We start from the raw sequence: 25,421 nt of genomic DNA, 5'->3' as shown, positions 1-25,421 counted from the left end.
TTTTTTTGTTCCTGCGGTGATTATTGGTAACACTAACCACAGATAGAAGAGCAGATTGTTGGATTCTGACAAAGAAACAAAAGTATATTGTAAAAAATAATGAGATGGAACATTGTCAAATAGAGCTGATTACTTCTCTCGGGTGACCAGTTACTTTTCAACAACGCTCTTGTCATACAAATACTCAACGAACTCATCGATGAGGTAAGGCCACGCTCCTTCTGCATCGTAATTCGACAATGATGGGTCCACCGTCTGCATCACAGACAAAAACTACTGTCTCAATCCATGTATCAACACTAAGCCATAGCTGCAAGCAAATATATAAGTTCAATGACACAACTGTATATCTAGTTTTTCTCACTTACCCTTGCAAATTCCAGGAGCTGTTCCCATGTGTCCTTAGATATGGCCTTGTTATGACGATCCTGAACTTGGAAAACAAGATTGTATCAGAAGCAACAAAAATATGATCAGACCATTGCCTTGATGATAGAGTGTTTGTTTACCTGCAAAAAATCACACCAGTGATTTAACAATGGCCACTCTCTTTCCGCAAAGAGCAGCTGCCACATCCCAATCGCTGTATCTAAAGCAAGAGACTTCTGACCCTGAAACATTTCACAGTAGACTGTTTATCACTAGCACAAAGAAACAACAACTCTTGAAAGCAACTAGTAGTTCAGATCCAAGATTTTCATTACCTTCTCCTTGGCCCAACCAAAAGCAAAGTTGTATATTTCATGAAACTTTTCTGAACAAGAAGAACATTACACATATGTCAACCAACAAGAACTTTCATTAAACCAAATCATAAAAACAGGATAAAGAATGACTACTTCAGATTTGCTTCTTACGTTCATCTTTAAGCTCGGAACGCATAAATGACAGCTTCTCCTGCAACTTCTTAATGGAATCTACACTGCCATCAGAAAAATCAGGTATTAAGTTAAACTCCACAACAAAAAGGTCACAGAACAGGCTATAAAGTTACATAAACTAGACAGCATCAGGGCTACAGTTTACTCACCCTAATGCCTGTAATCCACCGACAAATTCTTCCCTGGAAAATTCACACGCTGTGGCAGCATTCATATGCCACGAAAGAACCAGCTGAAATTTGGAGTAAGTACCCCATCAGAAGATGAACAAGATAACACATGCACCCTAGAAAGTTGTTAGAATAAACGCTACCGTGACAATGTCTTGGGGTTCCACCTGCAGAATTAAAATTCAAGTCAGTTGTTAGTAAGTGGTATGTAAGATCAAACCACATCAGTCTTTAGCATTATTGAAGGAGATGCATACCTGAAGATCAGTACACAGAACCGAGATACCATCAGCTAGAATCATATCAGAGTACTGGTCTGCAGAAGTTAACATGAAACTTATAAAACATAAGGCACACAAATGATATTCAACTCAAGAGAAAAAAAAGTATCTTGAGTCTTGCCTTTATATCTATTATAGAGCTCCTCCAAGCGTCTAACATCAGCATTGCTTCTAGGCTGTGGCTGGCTGTAAAACACATCGAAAGCTGCTTCGAGCTGCCAGTCACTGGCTTTAAGAGTCTGAAGAGCATTCTTCTCGCTGCCCCCATATTAACAAAAACAAAGTCACGCCTTTTGCTCTCAAAATTACTGTTTCTTGCCGTACAAAACAAAGAAACTACAGTAAACTAAGACAAGATGGAGTTACCTAGCTCCTGTGATGGCTACGAACTGCTGAACTTTGTCTCGGTTGCTTCTACTCAACTTATGCTGGGATCATGTGATTGAATCAAAGTAAGGGACTTTAGAGTGTTTCTCTTCGAATTATCAAAAACCCTAAAAGCAAAAGGCATGAACAAAGCTTATCAAAAAAGGTGGATGGAGGAGAAAGCGCTTACCATTGTGTAAAGAATCTGCCGACGAACAGCCCCAACAAGGTAATCGAAGATGATAGCGGACGTTGTTGATGTTGCTCTATGTGTGTCTATCAGTCGTATCGATGAAGCGACGGGCGTGAGAGAAGAGAGTCAAGATTATTGATTTGAGCTCTCTCTCTCTCTCTCTGTTCTTCAATCTCTGATGAATCTCTTTTCATTATGTGCAGACTCGGTTCATCAGACACGGTTAATGTTAATTTATTTCGGTTTGGTAAAATAGACCGGTATTAAGTTTCGGTAACCGCTACAGTGACTATGTTTTTGCTAGTTAACCAGCTGGTTTATATATATTTGTGTCTATAAAATTCTGGTTTAGTAGAGAATTCGTAAATAGAAAGTGTACATTTTATGTAAATTGCATTTGCCTCATGAAAAAGTGAATTTTCTATAGTTGTGTAATTTTATTTTGGTATTATCACAAACAAATGTAAACTGTATATTATTAAGAGAAAGTCGATATACAGTATTTATGTGAGTAAATCAATAGGGGCAAGGCACATGTAGATGTTTATGAATGATAGTATGCAAGGTCTGATGGATCATAAGATTAGATACCACATGTGGTTGTTTGATGGATCATTCAAATTGCCAGGGCATAAAGATATGGATATTTTTAAGGTGATGAACATGATAGGAAGCATCAATCAATATTCATTTTCTATGTAACGGTTGCACTCTTTCAACTGTAAACATCTATAAATAGAGAGCCATCACTTGCAGTTTTAGGCTTCAGTTACAATCAAAAGGATAAAGAGATTTACATAAACAGATCGTATACAGTCTTTCTTTACCGACCTCCTCCAGGAACCCTGTTCCATGACAAGTAAGTAGGATCTCCAAGTCTCCTGCAACAAAACACCCCCAACACCAAATCAAACATCTATAATAGCCAAGGATAATAATCATATGATATATATATATATATATACATACCTTGGTTTCACAAGGTACATGATGGTGAATGCAAGCGCCAAGAAGAAGCATATTCCTCCAACTGTGAGGTAAGCAATGCCAAGGAAGTCATTCTTCCCACCGAGCCAGCTAGTAGTCGACAAAACAAGCTTCTTCTTCCCATCGAAACTGTACGTGTTGTAGTTGTTCTTCAGTATCACGTGTATGGTATCATTCTCCTGCAGATCAGTCTCTATCTTCCCATATAGTTTCCTAAACGTTGGCAAAGCTGCAGTCCTCATCCACACAATCAGATCCTCTTGCTCACTCAGCTGAATCACAACAACAAGAGATTGCTTCAATCCTCAAAGTCTTTTGCGAAAGGATATTACTTGAGTTTGAGCACTAAAGGCTTACCGGTACATCTGGAATCAGTTTGCCACCACCGGTGATATTCCCCATCTGAAAGTTCTTGGGGAACACGTTTTTGCCGAACTTGTGTTCCCTGTCACTCTTCCACGCAATACCCTTCTTGCTTACATTCAAAGCCTGGTTGTTTTTCGACAAAACATATGTGTCGTTGAACAGACTCCAAGCGATTAGACCACACGGCACAATAGGCTTCCCGTTAACATCATCCTCAGGCTTGCACACGTCTATCTGATTCTCGTCTTTCACGCTTCTCAGCTGCGCATCGCTTCGGCTTTTCACATACCTGCGGTGGTTCTGGTAGAAGTTCTCTAGCTCGTAGTAAACGTAGATAGGCTGCTTCATCTTCTTAGGAACCTGAAAACAAAAAAGACATTCAGAAGTCTAACCATTGTCTCAAAGAATGAAACAGTGATAGGAAACTAACCACTATGGTCCGGTTACAAGTTTTATCAGCAGCTCCTTGAATGAAAGCAACCTTGTTGGCCCTAGCAGGCGCTGGTATGCAATCATTATCATACCGATCAACGATCTCAACAACCTAATATAACATTAAGAGATGAAACATGTAAAAAGATACAGAAACATTTGGGGTTAGATGAAGAGATCATATCCTTTCTTACGTCTTGAGAAGCGAAGAGAGAAACAACTCCAAGAGGGATGAAGATAACACTGATGACCAAAAAAGTCAAAATCACCTGAAAAAAATGAGACCCATAAGTAAAGTTTAAACCTTTTCTCAAAGAAACAAACTGGAGAATGAGAATGAGAAAGGAGCTTTACCCAACCAGGAGTGAGAATGGGCTTGCAAGCTGGAAGCTCCTGCTGTGTAAACTTTGAATCTGCAAATCAAATCATTAGTAGCTATAACGTTCTTGATTCCTAGGTGAAAACTTATAAAGTTCAATTCTTTATAACGAGAAAGTATGAACCTTAATAGTAATCATGGTTTCCTAGCTAAGATTCTTATAAAGTTCAATTCTTTTTTAACGAGACAGTAAAAAACCTAATAGTAAATTTGGTGATCTCACTAGTAAGCTTGAGTCAATCGAAAGACATAGTTAAGATCAAAGAGTCAACGAGGATTAAAGAGGAAGAGACATACACTTGGGTCGTTTGGAGTTTCTCCGGGAGGTGGAAGAATCGGCAGATCCGGCGGCGGCGCTGGACGATGCTGTATTGGAAGGCATAGCTGAGCAGAAGAAGAAGAAGAAGAAAAAAGGAGAGATTTTTTGCGTGGAGGAAGAAGATGGTGAATAGAGAAAAAGGGGAGAAGGAGACTAGCGAGATGAAGGAAGACTGGTCGTGGTCAAAGACGACGGCTTAAAGTCCCATTCGTTTTAAATCTAGAAGAAGAAAATGTTGAAGCTTCGTAGAGATTGATGAGTCATGCCCAAAGAGTGGGTAGGGAAGACGACGAATCGCGTCATTGCAAATGTCATGTTATGTTATGAATTAGCTGGATGCCGGCCCAAGAGATGATGGGCTTATATTACGTGGGCCTTATATTTATTGGATTATACTTGAGTAGTTTTTACTTCGGTCTCATCAGTTTTTCTTCTTGGGTCCAATGTTTTGTCTTGTGCTGAATGAAGAAAAAAGTCTACATTTTTGTTTCAGTTGTGTTGTTTTGAGACATATGAAAGGGGGAATAAGTTCATCTACAGAGGAATAAAAGAAGAATCCATAATTTTAAGGAGACAAAGAGGCCACTTGAAAGCTAAGATCAACTCCAAGAGATGTTGTTTAATAAGAATCCCACTACTAAAAATAAAGAAATAAAAAAAAGAAAATAGGAGAGAGAGTGAAGAAATGTTCTAAAACAAGTGTTTTTAGTAGGTCTGGACGTTCGGATCTTCGGGTCGGGTTCGGGCCAGTTCCTTTTTGGTTTCTGTTCTTTCGGATAAAAAAATATATATCCAAAAAGTACTTGTAAATTTTTGGTCCGGCTCCGGGTTGGATATTTTTGGATCGGTTCCGGTTCGAGTCTTCGGGTGCACATTAAAATGCCCAGGCCTAGTTTTTAGAACCACTTCTAAACTTTTATCTTCTACGTGTCTTATAACCAACAATATTATTCCATTTTTAAGAAATGTTCTAAAACAAGTGTTTTTATCCAACCTCCATGATTCCAGTTTTTTTTTTGTTTGGTTCCAATATTGTTACATACAAACTTAGAGGGTTTTGATATAATATATTGCGTGGATACTTCATGATTTTGAGAACATCAACTCTATTTTGCTCTAAAATGCTGAACAGAGGTGTACAAAAAAAAGTGTCATATATATTACAAATTTGATAACAAACATGTTTATTTCATTCACTAACAATTAACAAACAATATTTTCCAATTAATCAAAAGTAATACTCTCACAAAGAGAGAAACAAACAGCTAAAGACATGTAGAAGGAGCAAAAGACAAAGTTGATGCCACAACATCAAACTCCCACAAATAATTCTGCTGCATTATGTTCCCAACCACATTAGTCGCCGGCGCTCCCGCCGACACAAACCCTAAACACTTGACTCCATGCGCAGCATCTATTACATAACTTCTACGATGCGGCTCAAAACGTGCACCACCCTTAAAATGAAACATCAACTGCGGCAGCTTGCTCTCGTTGAACCCGGAAGTGACATCAAAACAATACTCTATCGGTACTCCTTCTGGCTTAACTCTCTTGAGCCCCACAAGGTACCGCTCGAGCCCCGAAACCACCGGCCTGTAGGCGGCTTCAGCCAAAAGCGTGAGGCTGGTTCCGGAGTCCAAGATTGTCCCACCACCGCTTGTAGCATCCCACACTTGCATGGGGATGTCAAGCATGTCATTGCCTAGGGAGATTCCAATGATGTTGATGGCGTAGAAGGGAGGAATGAGGTTGAGATCAAGAGGGGTGGTTCGTGTGGAGGTGGCTTTGGTGGTGGTTGAGCCGAAGGTGAGATAGCTGGAGACGTTTTTGTGGGAGCGATGGTCAACGAGGCAGTATGAGAATTTGCCGCCGAAGAGATTAGTGGCTTTGGAAGTGAAGGAGTAATCACTCAAGGCTAGACCAAGAACTCCATCGGCTCCTTGGAAGCTATCTCCGTCGAAAGAGCTGCTGCAACCGATGAGGAGGCCATGGAGTCTTGCTACACGACCGTTGGTGAGACCAACTGTGAATGTCTCCTTAGCGAACACACCTTGTGCTGCTGACCCGTCCGAGTATCTGATATTAGTATTAATAACATGGATTAAGGAATTTTCATTAGGGCTAATGACAATAAGAGAGAGGCTATAATTATTTATGTATGGCTCAAACGCCAAACCTAACTCACAAGTCACATAATAAGTGACATTTATGTAATGTGATGAATTGTAGCTCAAAGCACATTTAATTTCACGCCCTCTCCTTGCAGACACTTGCATCTAAAATCTATGGCTTCTCTAAAGAGTTGGGGAAAGTAGAGACAATGATATGGTGACAAGACCGAGAGGTCCCTTCTCCTCTCTCATTGATGACCACCCAACTTTCTCTAAATATCTTCTCTCCAGAACACACAGTTTGTGTTTCGTAATAATATCTGGAACAGTGTAACTTCAACTCCCCCAGAATGTATTTTTTTTTTCATTTCATATTAACTCTATCCAGTTTTAATTAATTATCGTTTTAGAATATATTTTTTTAGAAAAAATGTTATTTTAGAAATCAATGTATTAATACATATATTTTAACTTTAATTACATTAATGAAGAAATATCCAAGTTTTAGAGAAAACTGTTTGAAATGATATTTTCAATGCATTGCTTAATTGTAAAAAAAAAATTATTTATTGAAATGATCTTGGTAAAAAGTTGAGTGAAATAGTTAATTACAAAAAAATAATGTAATGATAATTAAATATGTTTTTAATGTGTGAAAAATCTAGAACGTACATGGAGGGAGTTTTTTTTTTAATTTATGAAAAATCTTTTAAACTATATATAGTCTAAAATGGAGGGAGTAAGTCACTACTAATGAATAATGATCCTTAATCAACTCCTGATTAGTCTCTACCTAATCACATTTCTCTGCTGAATATTGATAATGCAGTCACCACCATCAAGAGAGCTTAAGTAACCTACCTATAATCGTAAGAGCATGGAGTTGAAGGTGTAGGGCAATTAGAGAGGGAGAAGAGATTCGTCAGATCAACTTTACAAGTCTGAGTCAAACATCCAACTTGTCTGAAACTCGAAGACTCCTCTGCTCTGAACACTCGACGTTTCTTCTCTCTCCCTTTTCCTTTCCCACGGAACCTGCAGTTCACCCACGTGAGCTCGCTCCCTGTGTCCACCACCACCCTGAACATCTTCGCCGGCGTTCCAACTCTGACGTCAGCGAAGTACTGCGCCGCTCCGTAGTCGGAGCCTGATCTCAATGGCAGTTTTGCTCCTCCTCCACTGGTCTTTCGTTTTTGAGATATGAGGCTGTGACGCTTCTGGTCCTCGCTGATAATGTCTTCTATGCGATGGGAAGATGTTGGGAAGAGAGTGTCTCGGTGAGACATTTCGAGACGCATCACTGTCTCTTCAGCGGAGTCTGCAGCGGCGATTAGGAGCATTGTGATGAGACACGAGAGCGCTCTCGTTCTCTTCATCTCTTGTTTTTTTTTTTTTGTTTTTTGCCCTGCTCGGTTCTGTTTCTAAAACAGAGTATTTATATACATTGACGACTCCCTCTGTCATATTATATAAACTACTCATTTATTTTAACTACTGCAGTTTAAACTTTAATAATTTTGTAGCTCTTAGATTGGTTTTTGTTTTCTGCTTTTTATTGTTTTGTCAATAAAAAGTTACTACTCCACTGTAGCAAAAATTTATAAAAAGCTAAAAATTTATAAATAAAGCCTTTTTCAATTTAGGCTTTATCTATAAATTTTTAGAGCATGTATTGTATTATCCAAAACCGAAAACAACATACAAAAACTCAAAAAATAAAATCTAAAAAGCCATTTTAAAAGCTACAAACATGTTTAGTATATTAAAAAGGAAACATTTGAAGTGCCAAAACATGTTTTTTCTCAGTATTATTGACAATAGTATAAACTCTTAACAGTTCAAATGCAATATATGCTAGTATTAAATATTTTTTTGTCAATTTTACGATTACAAACTACAAAAAATATTATATAGACGATATTACAACTGACAGTTCTAATATTCTATAATTCATTTTTTTGTTGGGAATCGAAATTCATCCCTACTAGTGTAAAACATTAGTAAACAAGTGAAACCCTTGCGAGTATTAATCTATGCATGTTCGATTACTTACCAAATCTTATTAAATTTGCGGAACTATTTATGTAAAATTGTCTACGTCCTAATTGTTCGCATTTATTCCCAACGTATTTTGCTTTTCTATTTATAACACTTATATTCAAATATCTTTAAGACTTTAAGTCTTTAACCAACGTTAAGACAAAAAATTAACAATTGTGTTTTTTTAACACTTTTTGATCAAATGATAGTGTTTCCTCCAATGACTCCATGGAAGACAAAGACATTTAAAAAAATGTCGTGGAGGTTGAATACACTGATATTTACCTTTCCATTAACAAAAAGCAATAAATTTTGTATTCTAATCACATATCAACATTTTCATCTATCATCTCAAAAATAATTGACATGATTGGCCTAATAGAGTAGGTATATGAAATATTTGTATGTATGGATAGACGTGAGGAGAAGATGCCAGGGGCAGTGGGTCAAAGTTTTAAGGGCCAGAGGAAGATTAGGAGCTGTCTTAGTGTCATTGATTGGCTGTTGCTCCCTTGGATTCTTCTAAAAATCATTAGATTTTATATTCATCGGTTCAAATTCTAAAACTATAAAAAAACTGAATTATAAGACAGAGAAAGACACAAAACATGACAAGCATCTATATTGGATTATCCAAATTGAAAGAGATGCGTGTACAGTAGGATGCGTTGAACAACATTCCAAGCCACAGCACTGTCTATTGTCCATTTTATTGTTTTCACTTTTCTGTTATATATATGGTATTTGTCTATTTGATATTTGTTCATCAAATAATATTTAGGCATATTAAACAAACAGTGAGATTTGTTTTTCTTGTTACTCATTGGTGACACCGAATGTCTCAGTTTGGATTATAAAAAGTAATAAAGCTATAGATAGTAGAAAATCCTAACTGCTCTATAAATATGTAATGAACGACAAAGACAGTGGAGGAAGGAAGATTAATTAAAACTGCCAGTTTGCACTCAATAACTATACATTTATAACAATCTTAAGGTGACGACAAGAAAAATTTATAACAACCCTATGGACTTTGTGCATGCACTGCTCATGCATTATCTATTTATCTTAGCTCACGATGGAGGCTCATAACAACTGGAATAAAAACTACAGTATAGAAGAAAAACGTTATGTAGCTTAGAGGTTAGAGCCTTTAGGCTACTGCGTGGCGCCATCATTCTAAAATAATTGGGGTCATTCGTGTCGTCAAAACTGGACATTGTTGATTAATACAGGGAGGCATTACTGGGCTGAAGTTTTTTTAACTGAGTTTCTTTATTTGACTTATAAATCACGGGTCTGTTCGGTGATTTAAATAAAATTAAATTTACATAGGTAACACTTACTAGTTACAAGTAACAGGAACGCGTTTTAGTTTTTAATAAGGTAGAGGTAAAATGTATGATGTATCCCAACGACAATACTGTATAAATGTGTAATATTTATTGAAGGACGTCTAGATTAGCTGTTGACAAGCTATATCAAAAGGAAGTCTAGTAAAACTGTTTTTTAAAAAAAAAATTGTACTCGTATTACTATTATTTATGAGAAGGCCAAATGCATCGAGAAATTGATACGTGATAGAGGGAACAAAGGCCGGTGTTGATTTTCCGCCGCAAGTATAGAAAAAAACGACGTCCCTTTATAGTTACAAGCAAGTAGCCACGTGATAATATTTATTTTCTTTGTTCGGTAGTCATTAATACCATTTTGGGGGGAGGTTTTTGATATTATAAACGTGAAAATGATTAGGCGAGAAAAAAATAATAACTAAACAAACAAATGTAAAATCTCTGATGTCTGATATCACTTTGTTTGTCACTCGAGCTTAGAGCATCTGCATCAATGAACCCCCTCTTGGGGTTCATCTTTTCAATTTTTTATTATTAATTTTTTTTCATTTTGTTTTTGATTTTTTTTTTTTTTTAAAAAAAAACTAGATCAATCGTGGGCCGTCACGACACGTGGGGCCCGTGCTACAGTGATGAACTTTAGGAGAGAAGGGTTCAACCTAGAGAGCTTTAGGAGAGAGAGGTTCATGTGATTGAATTATTTTATTATTTTGTTTTCTTGATTTTTGTGTGAACCCCCCTTATAAACCTTCAATGAGAGTGCTCTTAGAGGTTTGATCCATTTTTCGTACAAAAAAAAAAGTCTGATCCATTTTTTGTGGAATAAACAGGTAGTTTATTGAGCTCGGACAAATAAAAAAGAACCGAAAACATATTCAAATTTTCTAGGATCACATAACACAGTCGATGGTATGAATGTAATCGGTGGTTAAGCACATAAACAAAAAAGTCTAACAATCTTTCTTTATTACCAAACGGCTCACTGGATTTTTCTTTATATGTTACACCACTCAGTGACGTAGAGACGTTGCAATGGATGGACCAAACATCTTTATACTTAAGAGTGTACAAATGTAATGGTGAAGAATCGACCAAACGTCTTTATACTTGAAAGAGTGTATATGTAAACGTATTGTATAATGAAAGGAGAACGGTGTGTAAATTGTAATGTTTCCGTGACCTCATCCATATGCCCCGCCATTTGCGTAACTTCCGGATTATCTACCTATCTTATAATTGTTTCTGTTTTTTGTATATATCTCTTTGACCTTATTCTCAAGCACAGCTCATATTCCCCTCCTTCTACTCATCATATATTTTGACAAATGCGATCCATTTAGTCAGTTTCACGTGTCACTAGATTTTTATGTTCTGTTTTTGAAATTTCAGTGGAAATTTGCTTATACAAATCTATCAGAAAATACTTTTTTCATTCAAATAGATAAATTAACAAGATTTTAATTTTGAGAAGAAAATAAAAATATCAGAAAGAACAAAGTATTGTAATCTGTACCACAGTAGCTACACGAAACAAAAACAACTAAACTCATAGCTTAATTTTTTTTGCATTATCACATAGCTTAAAATTTGCCAACGATATTAGAATGAGCCTAAAATTTGTTACAGGCTTCTTATAACTAAATATACATGGGCTTTACTAATAAGCCCATGAATTCATGACTCAGATCACAAAAGTACAAAGGTCAAACCAATACGATGTGTTTCTAAATTCTCCGGTGAATATCTCTCTTCATGGCTTTTTTCTCTGCGACCGTTGCAACGGCTCAAGAAGACTTGGACGCCGTAGAGAAACATTCAGCTATGGCATTTTATTATATTCGTTGGTCAGAGAGAGACCAAGAGAACATACATATATAGATGAAAAGCAGAAGATGAGAAGAACGTTTGATGACCATGTGAGCTTTACTATAATTAGTATATCTCTTGTTATTGTGTTAACATATATGTCTATGTCAATGAAACCAACATATATGTCTATGTCAATGAAACCAACATATATGTCTATAAAAACATATATGTCTATGTCTATGACATATATACCTCACGTTCCTGACCATGTTGACTTGGGATCGTTCACTGCTGCAAGAGTGAAGTCCAAGGGACATGGAGTTGGTGATTCAATGAAGCCTGAGGTACAGGTCGCTTGTGCTGCTGGTCCTACTGATGATACAGCTTCAGTACATTTTGAGTACTTTTACACTAATACAGTAACACTCTAACCTGAGAAGTTATGTATGTTTTTTGTTCATATTCTTGATTTTGACTAGTACAGGTTGTAATTTGTAAAGAGGAACAGATGACTTGTTAACCATAAAAAGTGAAATCAGTGTTTTTTTATGTATGGAAACATTTGTAATTGAGATCACTTAGAAAGCTGTCTGAATGATTCTTTTTGAGTCAGTTAAAATGTCCCAACAGATTACACTCTTGTTTACACAGCTGAGTCATTGGTTGGTTCCAAAGTTCCAAAGCAGATTCACTCTTTCTATCTCTGATAAACAGTCTTTGTCTACTTCTCTGCCATTTTGCCTGATTCTCGAGGAATTAGTCTGTTGTGGCTGCAGCAACTGCAATTGCTTTTGAAAGGTGGTTAACTTGAACCTTTCTTTATATTCTGAATCACCCCAAGTATATCAACCTTATGCAGTTTCTTGAATATGGTTTACATTGGTTTGGCTCCAGGGGATTTTCTTTTTGGCCTAATCCTAATCCTAAACTCAGTTTTAAAAGTGTCTTCTTAACCTTGTTGAATCTATTTGTAGGGATCCACAACTCATATGGGGGGCACAATGCGCTTAGGGTCAAGGAGGACTCACTTTCAGGTTCCTGATTGCATGTCTGCCAAGTTGTAAGCACAAAACACATTTTAAGATGTAGTATAGCACTCGTTTCCAAAGCCTATATAACTTTTAATGTCTCTATTGTTAGGTACGGTAATGCAAAGTTTGTTGATGAGAGCACCGTCACAGATATGAGGTAGTTTTTATTTTTGCTGCATTATTTCTATTCTACATATTATTTTCCTTGAGCTCTCTCCTGAGTCTTAAAAGTGGAATGTTCTTTTTTTAATGCCAGGTGAATCCAGATATGATATCAGAAATTGAGAAGGCTGGACTCTCATTTGTTGGAAAGGATGAGACTGGGCGTCGTATGGAGGTAAATATGCTCTTAGAACCCGCCTGTTTAATGTGGAAACCTCAGTGAGCTTAGAACAGTAATTCAATGCTTTCATGTTGTTGTGATGTGTAGATTGTGGAACTACAAAGTCATCCATACTTTGTGGGTGTTCAGTTCCATCCTGAGTTTAAGTCAAGACCTGGAAAACCTTCTGCATTGTTTCTAGGTAATTTCTCGGTTATATTAGTATTTAGACAAGAACTTGTGATGATAGTGCTTTTACTAAGACACACTTTTGATACAAACAGGTCTTATAGCAGCAGCATCTGGGTGTTTGGAAGCAATTCTACAAGCAAGTGGCAGATTGAACAAAGTTTCTACAGATAGTGTGGCTAATAGACCAGCAATGGGGAGAGTTTACCAGAACGGCAATGTGTATAGCAATGGAAACGGGTTGCATCACTGATTCAAGAAAGAAGCAAATTTTTCCTACACTCTTTTTTCGTTTAGTCAAAACCAATCTGCATGTATAGAATCTGAGTCTTCTTTGTCTTGAAGACTTTGTTGTTGGGTTTTGGGGATAGACATGGATGTGAAATGTGCTTCATGTTCTTGGGGTGCCTTTGCCTTTTTATAGTAAAACCTTAAAAGTATTAAACATCTCTAATCTAGTGTTTGCCTTTATTTATGTCTTTTGATAACATGCAATGTTTTAGAAATTGTTAGATGGTGGTTGGCACTTTTTAAAGAATTGTCCTGCTATTTTAAAATAGTTGTTTTGGTTCAAACTATTAATTTTGGTTAGGCACTTTATAAAGAATTGTTCCTGCTATTTTAAAATAGTTGTTTTGGTTGAAACTATAAAAATTAAGACATACACATTTTTTTCTGAAAATGGTATTAACAATATAAACTAAAACTAAATCACTCAATCATCAAAAAGTTTACAAAATATCATTTGTTGAAAACTAAAACTAATATGCAAATTTAAATATTATGTATTCTGAAATATCAAAAATTCTTCAAAATATCTTCTATTTTGGATTGGAGTAGTGAGTATTATTTAAGTAGGTGTTTATATAAAAAAATTTTTAACGATGAACCGATTTTTAGAACACTCATAACATGTGATGCAACCAAACAACAATGCACCATTTAGTCAGAAAAGCCAAAGCACCAATTATTATCTTTCACAACTTAATAAAGATCATATCCAAGCTTCCAAACAAATAAAGAGTTTTTGAGTTTTACAACTTTCCCCATCCTTATTGAACTCACTTATTTCTTCTTGTGATCCAAGCTTTGCTCCTTCTTTAGTGTTTTGGGTGATTACTTGAACACTTTTCCCTGCCAATCTTCTTTTATTTTCTTGGTCTCAAAAAGCTGATCTCATCTTTTTTCATTCTTTCACACTGTTGTCAACTTTTAACCATCACGTCATTAAACCGTCATGAACAACCAGAAGGATGACATCACGACCGCAAACGCCAAGTCAAGCTGAGAATTAATAACTGAAGCTGAAGTTGTTGAGTTGGCTTTGCTAGCAGATGCCTTAGGAGCAGCAGCAGCAGCCTTAGCAGCAGCAGGAGCCTTAGCCTTGACAGAGGATGATGGTGGGGATGGTGGCGAAGGTGGCTCGTCATACTCATAATCATCATCATTAGGAGCTTGTGCAGGAAGTGGTGAAGACGAAGTATAAATTTTATCAGAAGGATTAGGATTCATTAAAGGTATATAGCTACTAATATGGAGCACCGAGATGTTGAACGGCTCTGACGCAACCGAGTCTATAACCTGAGAGTCAAGGAGCGAACCAGGAACCGCGGATCCGAACGCAATGTCGCCGTTATCCTTAACGGTGACGTTTACGAACCCTTGCTGGCCTTTGGCTTGGCCGCTTTGTTGGAAGAGAGTGGTGAGTATCGCTGTTTTCTTGCTAAGGCTCTTGAGTTTCTTGATGTCGTAGTAGTCGAGAATGATGTGGAGGCTGAGGACTACCTTGTTGTCTTCCATTGATTGGTCGCCGAACAGGTACACTGCGTCGTTGGCGAGGGCTAGGACGGTTATGGTTTGGCGGGAGTTGATGGTGGAAGCGAGTCCGGTTTGGGAGAGGAGTTTGTTGAAAGTGGAGAAGTCTTTGTTTTGGCTTAAGATGGTTGTGATGTTGAATGAGTCTGATGGAGTGTAGAGGAAGGCAGAAGCGAAGAAGAAGAAGAGTGTTAGTGAGGTAGAAGAAGACATTGTGTTGATTGATGGTAGATGAGGATGCTTGGTTATGGATGTATGGTGTGAGGTTTATATAGAGTTGAGATCTGTAAGTTTGATTTGGTGTCTTTTATTTGGCGTGAGGAAGAGAGTGTTTTTCTCCAAACTTTGAGGATACTTTGTGTCGTGTCTTTTTTTGGATCGAGAGCACTTGTCGGGACCCGAGTATAGTGGTGATATTTTAAGTGTTTACGTTGTATCAACTGATCTTACGTAAGCAACTTGAATGCAATTAGTGTGGATGGGGTAGTCATAACTTTTTGTACCAGAATATATATCTGAATATATCTAAAAATAATATCCATATATCTTGAAATTATTCAAAAATAATCAGATTACATATTTGTTTTTTAGATATTTTTGGATACTCGTAATTTTACGGTTTCTTAAGATTTAGATTTAGATTCAATTTTTAAATATAGAGAAATAAGATAAGGCCACTATCAGTGATGGTCTCTTACATAATTCTCCATCATTAAAACAATCAAATTTAATAACAATGATATTATAGAAACCAAAGAGAATTTTTTTGTTTGAAAAACTTTCATATTTGGATGATGTTTTTAGTGTATGTTTTAGAAAAAAATATGTTTACTTGATATAGTTTGTGTATTTTTATGATGTTTTTAGTGTATTATAAAACGAATGGGTATTATTCTGTGTGAATTTTTTTATTTTAACAATAAATTAGGTATTAAACCCGCACGTACGGACATAATAATTTTACAAATCTTTATAAGTAATACATTATCGATTCAAACATCCATTAAGTTAGTGCATATAATTAATTGGTTCATTTATTTGACAAGTGTTTGACAGGAGCCTAGAAAATTGGGTTGTTTAAACATTATTGTTTTTTTTTGTCAATGGTAAACATTATTTTTTTTCAACAAAACATAAGCAAAATATAAGTAAACATTAGCAAAATATAAGCAAAGTATGTGATAAAATAAAATAATAAATTTACAATCTAAAAATAAATAATATATAAAAAAATTTAAGTTTTAACTAAATAACAAATTATTCAAAACTAAAATTCATTAAAAATTTAGAAAACATTAACTTCTTCGGTTTGATTGTTGTTCATAAAACATTATAGATGCAAATTCTTCTAAGCAAATAATACACTCAATTTCCCCGAGCACAAATAAGAAACTTTTCATAAGTACATGAATTCTACACTTCGTGTTCTAACTGTACTTCTTGATGTTCATTGTCGATAGCATCATCAATACTTCCTAACTCTATATCTTTATTACTCACATTTGGGACTGGAAATTGAGTAAAGCTTAAAATAACACACCAGAAAAAAAACTGATTTTCAAATGAATAAAAACCATTATCATAAGATGAAGACATCTATAAAAACTTAAGAAAAATACAAGATGTAAGTTGATGATCAACAGATAAACGAGAAAGAAAATTATTAAGAAATGAGGGAGAGCAAAGAGGAAGAAACAAAACGATTACATTGTTTTTTTTTTTAATTTGTATGTTCATTATGAATTGGAGAAAACGAACAGAGAAGATGGAATATAATACAAACATAGTATTAATAATCAGGTGATTATGGGCCAATTTTACAATGTACAATTATATATTTGATGGTATCAGTAGCCACACAATAATTTGTATACTTATAGTAATACTTGGTACTAATACTTCTATATAATTTGTATATGGGTTCACTTATAAATAGATATATTATCAATTCAAATACCATTAGAATGAACTATTTTTATACGTTCAAAATATTGAATAATAAATATTTTTATATACAATTTTTTATTATAACATAAATTAAACTTGAAACATTCATGAGTTAGAAATATTTAGTAATACATTAAATATCTAATATCAAATTCTTGACATATTTCGAAGTTTTTAGTCTAATAAAATTATTATTTTTATTGCGTAAAGTAAATTTGAAAACACTCATTTGTACATAAAATTATATAATATATAAGGAGTTATCTAGCTTTTAAAATTTTATTTACAAAATTTTTAGATAATACAATATAAACTAGTTTTATATAATGATAATTGTCAAATCAATTGAATTGATTTTTAATTTATGATTAATTACATATTAACAAATTTAATTATTCAATAGAGTTAGTAAAGACTTTATAACACAATATAAACTATTTTGGATAGTGATATTTATCACATTGATGAAATTTTTTTTTAATTTATGATTAATTGTATATGAACAAATTTAATTATTCATTAAGGTTAGTAATAAATTTAGCCGTTCTAATTTTCAATGTGAGAGTTGTTCATAAGCGAAAATTTCACTTTTCAAATAATGGTATATAGATGTGTTTATCTGTTTTGTGACATGGGTGGTATCTTACTCTTTTAAAACTGTTCTATGTTCTCTTTCCATTACCTTATTTCTTTTTATTTCTTTACTGTTGAGAAGGTCAATGGAATATTCCCACTAATTATGGACTTAGTAGTATATAAGTAGGATGAAATACGGTTAGGATCTTTGGAGCTGGATATGTCCAGAGGGCTATGGAATACAGAGTTCTAATTTGATGGATTGGGTCATATTGAGAGAGCGAGCCCATGAAAATTCGAAAGTTGAATGGTCTTCATAGTCAACCAATGCTAAACCGGTTTGCTAAAGAAAACCCTACATTACGTAGAGCTTCGTCTCTCCATCGAATCCAGCAACGACGACGATGATGATCTCTCGTCGATTAGCTTCCAGATTCCTTAAACCCTCGTCTTCCTCATCCCTAAGCATCTCCCTTCACCATCTCCACTCTTCTTCTTCCATAAGAAACCATTTGATCCACAGATCAGAACAGCTTCAAGAGCTGGGTCTCTTTAGATCCTTCTCTGCTTTCATCACCAATCCCAACACCGAGAAGCTTCGATCTCAGACACGATCAACGAGGTACTTCTCAACACCGAGCCAAGAGGTCAATCCGAATCCAGAGGAGGAGCCAAAGATGAAGCACCAGGAGATCGAAGGCCCGACGGTGGAGCGCGACGTGTCGGCTTTAGGTAACGAGACGAGAAAAGTGTTCGAAGGGATGATGAAGAACATGTACAGTCTAAGTGGAGCCATGGGTCTTCTCGGTTTGACTCAGTTAGTCGTGGGGGGAACGATTATGTACGCGACGCGTTCGAATCCGATGCATGTGATGACGATGCAGAGCTGTATAGCGTTCGGATTCCCGTTCGCGATGGCGTTGATGGTGAGACGCTCGTTGAAGCCGATGTATTTCTTCAAGAAGATGGAGGAAGCGGGGAGGTTGCAGATCCTGACTTTGACTCTTCAGGTTGCGAAGAATCTCAATGTCTTGTTCGTTAGAGCACGTGTTGTGTCCATCTTGTGCGTTGCCGGGTTGTCTTGCGGCAATCTATACCTCCTGTTGTCTCCATGAAAATGGAACATTTTTTTATTGTCTTTTTTTTTTTAATATCCATACAAATGGAACCATAATGTCATCAATAAGGAAGGAAAACGAAATGAGAAAATCCGAGAAGGCAGATTCTTGCTTCTGTTTTTTGATCTATCAAACTGTTGCATGTCCGTCTGATTGTGATTCTGTACGGACGTAAGTCATGCTACGAGGGTTTGGAGCTGCGATGTTGTTTCCAGTCTCAGCTGAATCGCGTTTCCATTGCATGCTTCTGGCTCCTCCAGCTCTGACAACAGGACGACCTCTGAATGCACCACCAGGGATGCCTCTGCGGTATGGCGAGGCTCTTGCGTACCTTCCTGCTCTAGCCCATGACGCTGCCTCCTGTTGTTGTTGCCCATTGCTTCCTTTCACAATCTGCACTTATCAAAAATGCAAACAAGTCATCTAACTAACACTCTAACCATCACTAAAGATGAATACAAACAAGTTTGTCAATATTTTTTACCTTGAGAATCCGAGACATGAACGAGGTACCGTCTAGAGACAATGCATTATCTGCAGCTTCTTTGCGCGTGAACTCAATGTATGCTGACCTGCAAAAAGGCGAACAACTTTGGTCATTAAGGTGTCTCTGATCAATTGAACTTTGCATTATTAAGACAATTTACTATTAAGGTTGTGAATGCAGACAACTTACCCACTTGGTTGGCCTGTCGCTGGATCTGTAACTATAACAGCTTTAAGCACTTCACCACACTTATTAAAATGCCTTGAAAGGCTATCCTTGGTGGCACCAAAGTGAACCTGTTTTACGACCAAACCACATTCATATCAATAAACAGAATAATTTTTTTTTTTTGCTCAACTCCAGTTCAGGAGTGAATAAATAGTAAGAATCATTACATTGGCGACAAAGATTGTTCGAGAACTAACATCCTCCAAAGGGCGGGTAGTAGATAATGTCCCTGCAAATGCCAATATTACTATCTTTCGACCAACTCATGCAGAAAAATTGAACCAACAGGAACCAGACATAAACTAGTCGAGGACAAATAAAATTCCAACACCATGAATCTTAAAAACCTGATATAAATTAACAGCTCACCAGGAACAGATTTCTTAGTCGCTGTGTCTTCTTTCGCATTGGCAGCAGATCTTACCTGTCAAAGAACAAAAGGCCAGATTGTATGAGGCGTCCAGTGTTACTCGTAAGAACGAAATAAAACATTGCAACATAGCCGGGAGGGACAGAACATTAACAAGAAAATTCCAGGATATTTTATAATGAAATAGCTAGTAAGACTCTGCATATAAGACATGGAACTTACATTTCCACTCCCAGTTGTAGCTTCACTAGAGACTACTCCGCCTCTGTCCATATATCTTTGCAGACCCACATCAGGCACTTTCATCTGCTCCTCCAACTTCACTGTTTTCCCTGTACCTGCATTGCCAGAGAAACGTGCTGCCTTCTGCTTGGTTGCAACTTCATTAAGGTGATTTTGATAATTCGTCCCTTTAACTCTTCTGGGGTCATCGACTAAACGATCCTGCAGACTTCTCGGATTGTTAATTCTGTTCCCAACAAAAGAACTTGGGTGAGACACATTAACATCTGAACCGAGTCTGCTTCGATCAGAAGAAAAGTTAGGCTGCAAGCCAGTGTCAAAAGTCGCCATGTTCTCCACATGCATTCCATTGTCGTCAGCACGCTGCGTGTATTGATGCTGTACCGGTTCCTGATTCCTACGTTCTTCATTCTTAGGTGAAACATCACCAAGTACCATATGTTGGTCCAAAGCCTCAGAAAAACCAGCGGAATGACTAATTCTGTCAAAGACACTTCTACCAGATTTTGGATTTTTGGCATCTTCAGCTGCTTCAGCAACAGCTTTAATAACAGTAGCCATGGGATTCACAACCCTCGCAGCAGATCGAATTTTCTGAGCTGGGTTAGGGTCAGATGAGTCTTGAGTCGATGCAGACACCACTGAGCGGAGACGTTTTAATGAGGGTTCAGCCGGCTTTGATATAGCCAGAGCATCTCGCATAGCAAACTGAAGCAGCCGGCTAGAAACATTAGGTTTAGCCTCCATCTATCATAGAAGTCAAAGGAAACACCATCAGAGAACCATAGCCAATATCCGTAAATTAGATTTACACCAGGCAATGCACTAGAAGACGGGCAAAAGGCAAACCAATCACACAAAGTTAGGAGTAACAGAGGACGCCTCACACAGACTAGCCCCATACAAAGATACCTTCTGGCCTAAGTTTTACTCTGAGAACGTCTTCACAACACAATATGACATCCCATCCAGTGAACTAATTGAGCATAATTTTCAAATTATCTACTCCAGGTACTACGTGATTGCTATCAAGCAAAAGAAAAATACACAGACCTGTTCACTCCGTGAGCTGTCAGTTTTACTCCTTTTCCTACGGGACTGAGACTGCGGAGACGGAGACCTTTTACCATGTCTATCTCTGTGCTCTCTCTTCTCGTAGCTATGAATTTTGTGAACCTCAGAACTCAGAAGAGGAGGAACATCAGGCGCATTAGTTAGCTGGCTTCTCCATCCTCTGCCGCGGCGAGCACCAGACCTTCCTTTTTCAGATTCAGACTCCATCTGCACAAGTGCCGTATCCTCATTCTGAATGCTTATAGTAAAGTATTCATCCATACTTTCACCCAGATGATCCCACAACCTGCACATACCTTCATAGTGAGTTTCATATCTATATAAAGAAAGAGACATTCTTCAACAAAGGAAAGAAGAAACATTTAACATACCAGGCTACAAATGAATCACTATCATCTGCAAGAAAAATCTTCAATTCATTCTTCGCTTCCTCTTTCCTTCTCCCGTTCTTAAGCAATACTATCACATACTCCTGCAAACAACATAAACTTAATTGACTTCTTAGCATCAAAAACTCAGCAACCCCTAGCTAACAAGGAACACGAATAAACCACAAATCAATACTAAAAAGTCTGTAACCAAATCGTACCACTAGAATGTCATCAGTGTAATCTCCCATGTACTCTTTCAATTTAACCTTCACTCTCTCTTTCAACTTCGCGACTCCTTCCTCGCTGAAACCACCATTGAAGGTCCGATCATCGACCGGATCGGCGCTTCCCATCTCCGCTGAAACTTCCCCCTTCGCAATGACAAAACAAAGAAATCAATATATACACTTTTTAACCCTAATTCAATTCGAGGACGGAGAGATTCTACAACCTCCGGCTACAACCTCCGCTCGATTTTTGATTGTAGATGGAAACCAATTAGAGATATTAATGGGTACACTGGGAAAAATAAATGAAATTAAAATCTTTTTAATTCGTAAACAAACACATGAGGTGAGGTTTATGCTTCACCATTGGATTGGGCCAAACTTATTGGGTCCATCGACTTAGAAATAAATTATAAAACATATTGGGCCTTATACATAAATATCCTGATCCATGAACCAGTCTGCACTAATATAAATACCAAAGACATGACGTGAACATTTTTTTACCAATTGTGTTCTCCTCTCATTCCGAGTTGATGTGTGACATTTTAACTAATAGTGTGTAGTTGCATTATTTTCCTGGAAAAAGTACTGTGGCTGCAGAAAAGCAGACTTTTCTAATAGGGGTGTGGCATATACTGTGGCTGGAGAAAGCAGACTTTTCTAATAGGGCTGGGGTCTATATGCGTGAGAACTTCTCCTAACCACTTCTATTTTCATTTCTATAATAATATTTAGAAACAAAATCACTCTAACTCATCTCTATTTTTGTTTCTAAAATAGAGATTGTTATTTTTTCTCTATTTATAAAGCAAGAAATAATATTTTTTATATTTTACTCTATATATAAAAATACTTATTTTAAAGAAATACATTAGAGTAAAGCTCAACTCTATTATAAAAAAAAAATTTTAGCTGTAAAAATAGAAAAATACAAGGGAGATAGTCTAATACTGAAACATTTACCCTCCAAGACACATTATGAGTTATCAATTACACATAAAGACATATTGAGTTAAGAGAACACTTTCTTATGTTCATTTGTCTGAATTGCCCTTCAACTAAAAAGAAGATGTCATAACATGTGTCAAAATTATTTTCAATATAATTCCATTTAACTTTCACCTTTTAGTTTCATATTTTTTAATTCCCTAAACTTAATCATGCCTCCATCTATCATCATCTTCATCTCTCATCTTTCGTATCCTTCTAAATATTCTTCTACTTTACTAAATTTGTAGATTTTTTTTTTTTATAATTCTAAATTACTAATTTTTGTTGTCGAATCTTTATCTTTCACCACTTTATTTTTTAAATCTCGAATTCATGGAAACCTCAGATTGGGAGCTAAGGAAAGTCGATTCTGAAATTTCAGCTTGGGTGATTCTAGATCTTCGCCGACGAATACATCCAAGGTTTGCTTCTAATTGAACTATGAGAATTTCATCTACAAATTTTTTTTCTCTTTCATCCTTGTTTCTAATTGATATACAAGAAGATAAGAAATAAATAAAGTTTTGATTTTCTTCTTAAGCAGACAGCAAAACCGATGTATCTCCTGCAACATTTGATTCACATGTCGCCCATCCTTTTCATGTCCATCAATTTCCTTGTCCACAAATGAACTATCCACAAAGCTGTCTTGGATCTAAGTTTGATTCACATGTCGCTCATCCTTTTCAGTGGATTAGCTCGTGATTTTCCGTGGATGAACTTGGGATTCGACGTGGATGAACTCGAGGTAGTTGCCTTGGATCTAAGTTTTTTATCTCTTCATGGTGGCTTCTGTTGCAGAGAGAAAGCTCTAAAAGAAACAATGGTCAAATTACTCTATTTTACACATATAGTCCTCCCATTTTTGGATTTTTGCAATTTGACCCCAACATTCTTTAATTTACTTATAGATCCTCTTGATTTCGTCTCAAACTTTTAATTATGTACTTTACGTAAGAATAATTTTCTTATCAACTCATATCCACACTTGCTATGTCCATTAAATATTATTTAATAAAATAAAAATTTATAAAATATCAAAAATATATATATGGATACAAATATATTTTGTCCATAGAAACTTGTCCACAAAAACATTATAACATTTTTGTGTCCACATAAATTATGTCCACAGAAGCTTGTCCACAGAAGCTTGTCTACATAAATTGCGTCCATTGAATTGCGTCCACACAAAAAGCTTAATCCCTTTCTCTCTTTCAAAACGTCACAATACAATATGTTCTCTAGATGGATTATCTTCAAACAAACAACACAAACCCTAGATAGATTAAACTTCAAACACGATCTTTGTCTACAATAACATGTTCACAAACAGTCATAGTTACACAACTATAATTGTAAGAGCTTGTCCATAAGAACAGGTCCACTACAAACTTGTTTATAAGAACACATTCACATGACTCTTGTCCACAACATATATATCCACCAGAAAACTGTCCACAATGTTAACACTCGTCCACAATTCGTCTATCCATATAACACTCGTCCACAATTCATCTGTCCACATAACACTCGTCCACAAAGACGTATCCATAAAAAAATGTTACAAAAACCTGTCTCCAATCCATGCTACAACTTCTTTATTTTATTCATGATTGATAAAAGAGAGAGACATCAAGTATAAGAACATAGTTGTTGTCCTTTTATTGGTAGAAAACTATAATTTGAGGATTGTGAAGCAGAAGTAGAGAAATAAAATTTATTGGGGTCTAAACTGCACAACTGAAAGTTTGGTGTTAATTTAAGAGGACATTTCTGCAAAACAATCGAAAGAAATCAAAAAGTGAAGGACCAAATCTGAAAATTATTGAAAATCCACCATTGTTGCTTGATCTCTTATGTGACGAGACAGAGACAGCGATGATGAGCACGACGAGGCTTGAATCCGAGCATGACACCGTCGGCAGAGCAAGACGACGGAGATGGTCTGGTGGCCTGAGACAGACGCGACGAGCTGCGGCGGAAAAGAGAGAGCTCAAGACAGGTGAATCACGGAGGATATGAAGCATACGCAACAAAGGAGGTTTGCGGTTGAGAACTGTTGGTTGGAGTACAGTGGCTGGAGATTGTAATGGGAGAGAAGCCGCCAAGCTTGGTTGCCACGAGTTGCAGTCGAAGGTGAGAAGATCCACGAAGAAAATGAATCAAGTGAAGCTTGCGACAGAGACAGAAGATATTTCAGTTTGGAAAAAAACATTAATAATCCAACTATTTTCCTAACTTAACTAACTAGAAGAAAGTAACTAATTCTTTTTTTTTTGCTAACTACACGTAAAGCTAAAGGGCATAATGGTCAAAAAAAAGATCTTAGTTTCATGAATTGTGTGCTTCAGACATAATGTGTCCTTTTATGAAAGAAAAAAGACAAATGTGTCTTTGAGAGTAACTCACTCTCTAATACTCGCATTTTATTCACTTCATTGATAATGATAGTTGCATGAGAGATATAACTCCTTTTTCACGAGACACATATCATGTGTAATTACATGAAGAAAATTAAATCGAACATAAAATAATCAAATATTGTTATGTGTTAACGAATATATTCCACATAAGTGTTTGTTGAGTTACATAGCAATTGTAAAGTTGCGAAATGTTTTGGATGCGTCGAACAAAGTCTCCCAAAGAGAAAAGATTGTTAATCGAACTTAAAATAATCAAATACGACTAGAACACGTTATTGGCCGCTTTTTTATACGCCAAGCAAACCTTGTCGAGAG

General features: G+C 36.4%; 6 protein-coding genes and 1 long non-coding RNA gene across 8 annotated transcripts; 2 read left to right on the top strand and 5 right to left on the bottom strand.

The window, feature by feature from the left end:
- Positions 1-20: 20 nt before the first annotated feature.
- On the bottom strand, positions 21-2,105 carry LOC106356790 (DCN1-like protein 2). Its single transcript, XM_013796519.3, has 11 exons — positions 1,889-2,105; positions 1,699-1,760; positions 1,454-1,590; positions 1,309-1,367; positions 1,195-1,218; positions 1,031-1,113; positions 858-922; positions 705-754; positions 510-611; positions 369-428; positions 21-255 (listed from the first exon to the last, which is right to left on the bottom strand). The coding sequence occupies exons 1-11, from the start codon at positions 1,889-1,891 to the stop codon at positions 151-153; spliced, it is 750 nt and encodes a 249-aa protein (XP_013651973.1). The 5' UTR covers positions 1,892-2,105; the 3' UTR covers positions 21-150.
- Positions 2,106-2,555: 450 nt separating this feature from the next.
- LOC106353103 (ALA-interacting subunit 1) lies at positions 2,556-4,670 on the bottom strand. Its single transcript, XM_013792778.3, has 7 exons — positions 4,353-4,670; positions 4,031-4,089; positions 3,871-3,945; positions 3,675-3,788; positions 3,236-3,604; positions 2,861-3,150; positions 2,556-2,772 (listed from the first exon to the last, which is right to left on the bottom strand). The coding sequence occupies exons 1-7, from the start codon at positions 4,435-4,437 to the stop codon at positions 2,715-2,717; spliced, it is 1,050 nt and encodes a 349-aa protein (XP_013648232.1). The 5' UTR covers positions 4,438-4,670; the 3' UTR covers positions 2,556-2,714.
- Positions 4,671-5,511: 841 nt separating this feature from the next.
- On the bottom strand, positions 5,512-7,924 carry LOC106353102 (aspartic proteinase NANA, chloroplast-like). The gene is made up of 2 exons (XM_013792777.3): positions 7,350-7,924; positions 5,512-6,453 (listed from the first exon to the last, which is right to left on the bottom strand). The coding sequence occupies exons 1-2, from the start codon at positions 7,862-7,864 to the stop codon at positions 5,640-5,642; spliced, it is 1,329 nt and encodes a 442-aa protein (XP_013648231.2). The 5' UTR covers positions 7,865-7,924; the 3' UTR covers positions 5,512-5,639.
- Positions 7,925-14,181: 6,257 nt separating this feature from the next.
- On the bottom strand, positions 14,182-15,313 carry LOC106356789 (fasciclin-like arabinogalactan protein 14). The gene has a single exon (XM_013796518.3). It carries the CDS (start codon positions 15,257-15,259, stop codon positions 14,459-14,461), a length of 801 nt encoding a protein of 266 aa, XP_013651972.2. The 5' UTR covers positions 15,260-15,313; the 3' UTR covers positions 14,182-14,458.
- A 2,581-nt stretch (positions 15,314-17,894) lies between these two features.
- Positions 17,895-18,816, top strand: LOC106353100. Its single transcript, XM_013792776.3, has one exon. The coding sequence runs from the start codon at positions 17,974-17,976 to the stop codon at positions 18,682-18,684; it is 711 nt and encodes a 236-aa protein (XP_013648230.2). The 5' UTR covers positions 17,895-17,973; the 3' UTR covers positions 18,685-18,816.
- LOC106353099 (nucleolar protein 12-like) lies at positions 18,682-22,034 on the bottom strand. 2 transcript variants are annotated; one of them, XM_048776398.1, is made up of 10 exons: positions 21,912-22,034; positions 21,679-21,831; positions 21,461-21,561; positions 21,069-21,375; positions 19,995-20,762; positions 19,772-19,826; positions 19,570-19,631; positions 19,364-19,470; positions 19,172-19,259; positions 18,682-19,080 (listed from the first exon to the last, which is right to left on the bottom strand). In XM_048776398.1, the coding sequence occupies exons 2-10, from the start codon at positions 21,811-21,813 to the stop codon at positions 18,817-18,819; spliced, it is 1,887 nt and encodes a 628-aa protein (XP_048632355.1). In that variant the 5' UTR covers positions 21,814-21,831; positions 21,912-22,034; the 3' UTR covers positions 18,682-18,816. The 2 variants fall into 2 exon arrangements, with proteins under 2 accessions (XP_048632355.1, XP_048632356.1); XM_048776399.1 differs by having other exon boundaries at positions 21,925-21,995.
- Positions 22,035-22,657: 623 nt separating this feature from the next.
- LOC125607003 lies at positions 22,658-25,338 on the top strand. The gene is made up of 2 exons (XR_007338242.1): positions 22,658-23,102; positions 23,225-25,338. It is a non-coding gene; the product is annotated as an uncharacterized LOC125607003 (long non-coding RNA).
- Positions 25,339-25,421: the final 83 nt, after the last annotated feature.

Source organism: Brassica napus, chromosome A3 (genome assembly GCF_020379485.1).
Source record: "Brassica napus cultivar Da-Ae chromosome A3, Da-Ae, whole genome shotgun sequence".
NCBI classification, from domain to species: domain Eukaryota; kingdom Viridiplantae; phylum Streptophyta; class Magnoliopsida; order Brassicales; family Brassicaceae; genus Brassica; species Brassica napus.
This window is presented reverse-complemented; position numbering and strand designations above follow the sequence as displayed.